Source organism: Aotus nancymaae, unplaced genomic scaffold (assembly GCF_030222135.1).
Source record: "Aotus nancymaae isolate 86718 unplaced genomic scaffold, 86718_ANA_hifiasm-v0.15.2.pri h1tg000040l, whole genome shotgun sequence".
Lineage (NCBI taxonomy): Eukaryota > Metazoa > Chordata > Mammalia > Primates > Aotidae > Aotus > Aotus nancymaae.
Genome location: NW_026988454.1, coordinates 111,741,704 through 111,750,641, shown reverse-complemented (window position 1 = coordinate 111,750,641; position 8,938 = coordinate 111,741,704). Strand labels below are relative to the sequence as shown.

The following is an 8,938-nucleotide window of genomic DNA, read 5'->3' as shown; positions in this document are numbered from 1 at the left end:
AAGTGGAATGAGGGTGGAATACCGAAAAGAAGTAGAGTTACCAAATTTGATTACTTGGTAATTCATTAAGAATTGTCAGATTTGATAAATAGAAAGGGGAGGGACCTTTCGAAAGAGAAGCAGAGTCAGCATCAGCACAGGTCAGAAAGAAAAGAAGCAATCATTGGTAGGGGAAACCTGGCTCCTCTGCGCAAGAATGCCCACCTTACCAAGACTTTTCTCTCCGAATATTCCGATCCTTACAACTGGGTCAAATTTTAGATTGCTGTCTTCTGCCTAGAATTGCCTGGTGTTTGGAGCACGTTTCTGTCTTCACCTCGACTACTGAGGAATAAATGAATGAACTAGGGATTGGGTTACTGCATGGCGAACCCAACATACTCTCCTTTCCACCACCTAAAGTATTGCCCCCGCCCCCCACTCACCACAGCAGTGACTGGAAGAGGTTAGGAGTTTAGAAGAATCACACCACTGGATGTCTTTGGACTGGAAGACGTTTCTGAACCGTTAGAATCCAGAGTGACTGTGAAATTCAGATTCTGCTGTAAGAGAGCCCTGAAGGTTCCCTCTGTGGTTGGCTCTAGAAGACCCTATGCTGAGCGCCTTTTGGAAGACTACTAGATGGAGGCAGTCAGAGGGCTGGGGATTTTCAAAATGGTGGAAGGGTGCCCGAGGGCAGATGGATCAAAACACCCCTAGATAAGTCACAGGAGTCCTTTGGTGGCTCTGGATTCTTTGAAGACTTCTGTTCTTAATGTTCATCCAAAAAAGGAGTGAAAGAAAAGAAGCTGGAAGGAGTAAGGAGAGGTGCTGATTTTCAGACCTACGTACGTTGTTTTGCTTTGTGGAATGAACATCATTCGCCTATATTGGGTCCTCAGTGCTCCACTGTTCTTTCAATGACAGGGTCTTTGTGACCATGGAAATTGTTTCCTATTGTATAAATTCAGGTCTGATTATAGAGCTGCATCTGCCACTGGAGCAGAACACACTAAATTTCATTCTTAGACAACATACACACATGCTTACTTAAGGTATAAGCATAAGGCATAAGTATAAGGGATTCAATCCCACCTCTATCTACCTTTCATTAAAAAGGAAGGGAAGGAGGGAAGCAAGGAGGGAAGGAATAAAAGAAAAAACAGAGAAAGAAAAAGTGAAGAAACGAAGGAGAAAGAAAGAGAGAAAGAAAGAAAAGGGGAGGTAGGGGAGAATGGAGAGTGAAGAAGATATTCTGGTTGATTCATGTGCCTAAATACATCCGAGAAAATATTTTTGTTTCCAAGTGCCCAAAATAATTGTAATTATTACTCCACTTTGCTTAGTATTAAACAGGCAATTCTGTGGGAGAAGTGTATTCAAGCAACAAAAATAAAATCAATTTGCAATAGCAAAGGAAACCCTAAGTACCAAAATAAAGAAGGAAAGAAACTTGAAGAAATACATGTTTATTAAAGCTAGGGATAGGCATGAGTTTGTCTGTAATTGTTCACCAATCTCAAACATGCAGTGGAGTGGCAAACTCTTTCAATGAAGATGTTTGAGACTGGATGAAAACTGGGTAATTTGTATGATGCTGGCTTAGAAACCCAGGAAGGAATTTGTGACTCCCCAAAAACTCTTCCAGCTCTGGATTCTAACCAAGACAATAGTAATATATACAAAGATTTATTTGCAGATTCCTAAAGTGACTGCGATAAGATATTCCTTCCTGGCATGTGGAACATGGAACTAGAAGGAAGAACAGGAGCACTAAGTGCTGAGGAACAATCTTTCCAGCTTCTCGGGTGCCAGGCCAGCAGGGTGTCTACTGTGCTCTTGCCAGCTATTTTCAGTGGCTGACTCTGGACTGACCTCTGACTGAGGCTAGAATGTGCACCACAGGTTTCCTGTTGGAGGTGGCCCCAGGCAATAGTCATGGAGTCTCCAGAGTGCTATGGCCAGTTAATTCAATTACGCCACCCACTGGAAAATGTGTCGCCAATCACTCTCTGGGAAAGAAGCAAAAACAGAGAAATAACAGAGAAAGAGGAATTAACTTTTCTAAAAAGCCCAGTCTTTGGGTCAAGTGGGAGGATACTTATTAACTGCTCAAGACTATTAATTGGATGGGGAGGTGTCTGACAGAAACGAGCACTACACATGCACACATCACACACACACACACACACACACACACACACCAAATACACCACACACCTGCCTCAAAGAGTTTCTTTAGAAAAGGGGCGCGCTGAGCAACCCCAGAGCAGATGGAAGGGAGCACTGACCAGTATGTGCATATGGCATGGATGATTTCCCCAACTTTTCTTTCATGGAGAAACAGCTTTTTAATTTTTTTAAGTTGGGATGAGGTGGGAGGGAAGCAGTTGGCCAAATGAAGTTTCCCTGCGGTTCAGATGCTGGTGTGGGAAGCCAAAATACAGGATTAAGAGCAATGCTTTCTAAGGGAGTCAAGGGCCCTGGCAAAGGAAATCTCAAAACTAAAAGGAAGGCATTTTATCCTCCCTGCTTCATTTTCTTTAAGTACAAATGAAAGTTTTTTTTTCTCATTCGCCATGATCTTTAGTTTCCCCTCAAGTCCACAGGAGTTCAAGAAACATGTAAGTGAAACCCTGGACACTCTGTTTGGATACCTAAAAGTCACTCAGGAAGGTAAACCTTGAAAGTGGGGTTAGGGGATGGAATGGGATGATTGCCAGTTAGTTGGTGATGTCCTGATGTTCACAGGGGCAAGGCTACTGGATGTCATTCTGTGGAGTGTACTCCGTTCAAGGCCAGAACTCATTACCTAGGGTATCATAAAGCTACATCTTCTGTGTATGGTGGTGAGAGTTAGGGGGTACTATGTGTGGCTCTTCCTCCAGACAGGGACAAATATATGTGGACCAAACACGTTTGGCAAGCAAGCAGAGCAGCTGACCACATCTTCCTGAGCCTCCTCGTTGTTCCCCGGGTAAAGGGTTTTGTGTCTGCTGCCTGGACCTAAACCTGGAAGAGAAGGTACCTTCACCTTCAATGAAGATGTATCTGACAGTAGGGGGATGTGGAAGGAGATTGTAACTTGCCTGAGAAGGGCTATCCTTTTCCATTTGACTGGGACTAACTGGGAAGCCAATATCATCCACCAGGAAAAGCGCACCTGGGCATTCCCCAAGACAACCTGCAAGCCCTACATATTCTTCTTGTTGGGGGTGGTCTGTACTTTCCCAGGGGCAGGGGTGTCTGGGTGTAGGTCTTGGGGCAGTCCCCCCCTTCCAGAGATGATTAGATTATTTATTTCCTCTGTGGGTAAGCTATGGAGGCCCCACTCAGACCTGCTAAACAAAGACTCCATTGCAAACATTTTTGGGATTCAACCCCTAGAGCCAATGGCACTCATTTTACCCCTTTTACTTAAATATCAAGTTTGATATTCTTCCTTTTCATCATCATTGGGTTCTCAGTCTCCTGACCTCATTAGACTAAAATATGGAATTTCAAGGAGGGGTTGGGGGGGCATTGGCACACCTTGAAATAGAGAGCCAGTGTCCCCTGTTGACCCCATGTGGGGCTGAAGCATCGTGTATCTCCATTTCAGACAATGCATTTCAATTCTTGTCGTGTGCCTTTGTCCATTTGTATAAAGCAAAGAGCGCTGAGTGACAGCCCCAGTTAGCCTGCATGAGCAGATCCTAATAAACCCTCCCAAACCCCAACCTAAAAAAAAAAAAGCCACATGCCTGTTTGCCCGCGGCTTATTATTAAGACACCTTCTTAGCTTAAACACTTAAAAGCAAACCAAATGAAATGGCAATTAAGAGTGAATTACCCCTTCTATCTCTGATATGAGTCTGTGGGGCCAGCCAGTTCTCTCTTATAATATAGACACTGAGAAGCAAAGCCTCAGTATTTTGGGTTTGTAGCCGCCACCACCCCCATCAGGCACTAGACAACTTGGTGGGGGAAGCTAAAATTTGAACGAAGTAAAGCTGAAAAAAAAAACTGTTTGAAAGTCAAGAAATCCACTGAAGAGATAGAGATAGGTGTGCACTGCTTCCGTCCTGCCCTCTATTTATAAAATATAACTTCGAGTATTTAAGGGTTATTTTGGGGTAACCGTGTTCAAGTACCTAATGCTACTGCTAAACCATCTACACCCCACCACCAGCAGCACTGTTTCCAAAAATGAAGAAGAAAAACACAAAAAAGGGGAAATGTGGGTTGGGTTGGGGAGTGAAAGACAACATTTTACCTAAATGTAGAATCTTGTCTTACATCTTTATTCCCTTGCATTTTTCCTAAATACATTGCCAGTTACTCAATTTCTTGATAATGGAAACTTGGGACTGTCCATCAGCACTATTTATTCTTAAAGCTGCTGAAAACTGTAAGTCACTGCCTGATTTTGCCTTTCAAAAAGGGGGAAAGAACCCAAATTCAATGTAAATATGGAAAGAGCAGCATTGTTTCCACTTGGGCAAAGGCAGACACCCCAATCTGGGCAAAATTGATTCGGGTGGTTGTTGGAAAAAGCAGCTTTCAGCATCCAGGGAGTGGAACCAATAGGAATGAACACTTACTCATATAAAAGGAAGCTTTAATTAATATATATTTCTATCTCTAATATACACATACTGGAACTAGATCTCTAGCCTCACAATAAATGTGTGCAAATACTCTCCACAGAGATGAGTCCCCACCTCAGTCGGTATAGAAAAGCATGATAAAGGTTGGAAAAAATGGATAAAAATGTTGAAAGAACCTCCAGTTCCTTATTAGGCGAAGATACAATATTTATTCCTTGTCTCCTGGGATAAATCTCTTCTGCCTATTGTCCTCCCAGTTCTCAGTGCTGATGCTTAATTTTCAAAACTTCTATATTACCAAGGGACCTACGACATCAGCCAAAGAAATACTCAGCAAGTACAAAATCTGTTCCAGGGAGCTGCTTTTGTGCAGAGGGAAAATTTTGTTCCTACAGGTTTTTAAGTGGGTACGAGGCAAGGAGCTATCTGATCCAGGCAAAACCATTACAATTTAGATATCTATCTATAGAACATCTTTTTTCCTTTAAAAATTGGAAAATTCAAGAACTTCGGATTTTTTTCCCGATTCTTTTTTTGGAGGGGGAAATTGCATCGTAAGCTTTCGGAGAAACCCAACATGTCAACTACCTTTCCGGGACTAGTCCACGATGCCGAGGTATTATTACTTTTTTTTTTTTTTTTTTTTTTTTTTTTTGTGCGCGTGTGTGTGGTGGCGGCGGCGGTGGCGGCGGCGGCGGCAGCTTCCCCTTTCTCTAATCTATATTGGACCGTTACGTTTAATTATAATCTGTCTTTCGGGGGAAGTTAAGGAAGGAAAGGGGAGAAAGTTCGTTATGACATCTGTCGCCAGGGAGGGCAACTCTCTGCCACGTTAAGAAACATTTGCCATAATGAGCGGGAAAACATAATCCTAATAATAAAGGGGGGGAGGGTGAGGAGAAACAGATATAGACGGAAAAAAGATTCTCAGAAAAGCGAAGAAAAGGGACTGATGGGGGAGCAGTAGGTGGACAAGGGGGATGGGGAAAAACGCGCCCTTTTTGGAATGGGCTTATTCAAGGAAAGGGAAGCAGAAAAGGGGGAGTCAGATTCCCTCCTTCAAATGACTTAAGGAAGTGAGCAAGTTGAACGATTTGCACAGACTGGATTTTTAAAAATGTATGGACAATGATTGTGAGCAGCCCGGGCCGAACATCTCGGCATAGACAGGCACAGAATTTCGATGCTGGGATCTAGTTGGAGTGGCCAGGCGGCGCGGGCCAGCGCTCTTTTCGTGTGGACTCGTTCCTCTGCTCCCCTCGGCCCCGGAGTCAGTTGCAAACCTGGATCCCAACGCCAAGCTCCCTGCACAAGTTGGGCAGGGGCTCTGTGTGTGTGTGTGTCTGTGCGTGTGTGTGCGTGTGTGGTGTCACCCGCACCTATATAGGGTGGGGGATTTTTTTGCGCTCTCTCGACTGTGAGGACGAGGCCGCCCACCCCCAGTTCGCCTGTTTGCAAAGGCTGTCTCTGGCGAAGACGCTGAGACCTGGCTTCGGCTCGGCCCGAGTCTTGTGCGCTCGCTTTCCTTAGAGTGCCAGAGAAAGCTCCTGGTTCTGGGAGAGCGGCGCCTTGGTTGCAAAATGACAAACCTCAAGTTTTTCTGCTCTCCCTTTTCCCCCTCTTCCTTCCAGATACGTCACGACGGATCAAACAGCTACCGTTTGATGCAGCTTGGCTGTCTGGAGTCCGTAGCCAATTCCACTGTCGCCTATTCCTCCTCCTCTCCTTTAACTTACTCCACCACCGGCACCGAGTTTGCGTCCCCCTACTTCTCCACTAACCACCAGTACACCCCGCTCCACCACCAGTCTTTCCATTACGAGTTTCAGCACAGCCACCCGGCCGTCACCCCCGACGCCTACTCTCTGAACTCGCTCCACCACTCGCAACAGTACTACCAGCAGATCCACCACGGGGAGCCCACCGACTTTATTAACCTGCACAATGCGCGGGCGCTCAAGTCGTCCTGCCTGGACGAGCAGAGGCGGGAGCTGGGCTGCCTCGATGCCTACCGCCGCCACGACCTGTCCCTCATGAGCCATGGCTCTCAGTATGGAATGCACCCAGATCAAAGACTCCTGCCAGGGCCCAGCCTGGGGCTGGCCGCCGCGGGAGCAGACGACTTGCAGGTAAATAAGCATGCAGCGAATTTGTCTGCTCCCTCCCCTCTTCGCCCTCCCCCTCCCGCCCCGTTAATGCTCCGACTGTGAAGCGTCTCTCTCTGTCTCTCTGTCTCTCTCTCTCTCTTTCACACACACGCGCACACACACACACCCCACTTATGGAAAGTTATCAAAACAATTAGAGGAGGAGTGTGCCCCTTCTGTTTCTCTCATTGGATCCAGGCATTTCACCTGGACGCACGGGAGTCCGGCCGGCTGCGGCACTCTACCTTCGGTGGGTCCTCACAGAAGTCTTTTGTGAATCAACATTTCCGACCCTGAGGGGATGAGGTGGGGGAGACCGAGGAGTCTGGGGTTGGGCCAACTGGACTCTGAGTAAGACCCGTAAGTGATAACCAATCATACCCTCAATCCCCGCACTTCACAGGCTCCACCGAGGCGCACCAGGTGTCTGTCTCAGAGTGAGGTTGTGGAGATCTCACTACAAAATAGGGGTCTGGCTTGTTCTAAGGAAATTGTTGGGACCCTAAGCTTGAGAAAGTTTCAACAAATACACTAGATTGCTGTGGAAAGTAACGAATAGCAAATGAAAGTCTCAAAAATCTACCCCGAGATCTGCACAGTGCACTTTGCCACGGGGTAGTGTTGAGTTTAATTCCCTCTGCCTGATGTGTACCCCAAACCGCAGCCCAGTTAGGTGATTTACAACTTTAGTTTTGCTCTTCAGGCCATTGCATTTAAAACGCAACTCCGTAAAAAGAAAAAAATGAGGAAATAAAGGTAGCGAGAGAGGGAGAAAAATAAAGTAAGGGAGGAAGGAGAAAAGGAAGGAAGGAAGAAAAGGAGGAAAAGAAGAAAAAAGGAAAGAAGGCAGGTATTCAGACACTGTGGAGGTCATCACTCAATCAGATAATCTCTCTTCTACTTTATTTCTTAACACGTTTGCACATTTTTGCCAACGATAGAATATATAATTATGCAATTATGTTGTCATAGTCGTATTTTAAACAAACGAGCCCACAAATACCCAAAAAAGAATTCAAAGATCTATATTTCTAGCTCCTTTTAGCTGAAAGTGAAGTTCTACCTGTGAGTTCCTACTTTTTCAGTCTGCACAAAGCTGGCCACCTTCTTCACGCTCTCCAGGACAAATAGGGAAATATTCTAAGAACACAAGTTGGAGACGTAAGAGATCCCTTGTTGCGCACAGAAAATCTTTTCCCCTCATTTACCTTTGAGTAGGGGATTATTTTTAAATTAAAGTGCAAGCCCTTACAGTTCCAACAAAGAGCCATAGCAGTAAGATCGGTGCACAAGAAAAAAGATTTAGCTCCATAAATCTTGACTTTCTACATTTATATTCACAAAATAATTTTATACGCTCAGGGCATTTTTACATTTTTCACAAGGATCCCCTTATGTCTCAAGAGGGAAAAAAATCTGCCATTCAATGCTTAGCTCAACTAAAACCTATTTACTCCTTTTAATAGCCGCGTCTGCTGCTGATTTTTTTGTATCTGTACAAATTTTTTTTCTGTGCTAGGCACAAAGCCGGGCATTTTTCAAAAGAGGGGATTAGAACATTTGCAAGCACCAGACAAAGAGCGAATCCCGTGCAAAAGGACACCGTAGTGTATCCAATTTTCGACTTAGTGCCATTCAACTAGTCATTTATGCAATGTCATCTGACCAAACAACATGTTTTACTTATGAGGGAAAAAGTTTGTTAAGTGAAGAAACCAAGATTCGTTTCTGCTAAGAAAATAAGCGTTGTAACCGTGCACCAGAGAGTGGGAGGGAAAGTGGTTCACTCTCTTGGAGAGCTTTGAGACCATTTATCGTATATATTTCAGATATTTTGAAACCTTTTCTTCAGCCTGTCTCTTTTTCCACATACAAATGTCCCCTTTCTCTTTTATTACTCATACTGAAGCAATATTACTCATACTAAGGGACACACGCCAAGATTCTAGAAGAAATAGAGTACTGTGTATGATATATGTTAATACCTTTACATAGATATATCCACGTATGTATATATCATACTGTATATCCATATTTATCTATCTATCTAATCTACAAATGCTATGTAGCAAGTTTTTAAATCTGACAAGTTATTTTCTTCCACTGTTCTTGCACCAAGTTGGCAGAATGAAAAAGAAAGTCATAGCTACTTTTAAAACAAGAAATGGGGAGGGAGTGTGTGGGAGAAACCAGTCTCTCTCCTTTTATTTCTTCCTTTTTAAA

General features: G+C 44.3%; 1 protein-coding gene across 1 annotated transcript in view; it reads left to right on the top strand.

Annotated features, from left to right (window-relative positions):
• The first annotated feature begins 4,622 nt into the window (after positions 1-4,622).
• Positions 4,623-8,938, top strand: part of TFAP2D (transcription factor AP-2 delta) — a 61,706-nt gene continuing 57,390 nt past the window's right edge. Inside the window, exons 1-2 of the mRNA XM_012441526.2 lie at positions 4,623-5,184; positions 6,200-6,697. Of these exons, the coding sequence (XP_012296949.1) occupies positions 5,146-5,184; positions 6,200-6,697 (537 nt within the window). The 5' untranslated portion in view covers positions 4,623-5,145. The remainder of the gene's footprint in view (positions 5,185-6,199; positions 6,698-8,938) is intronic.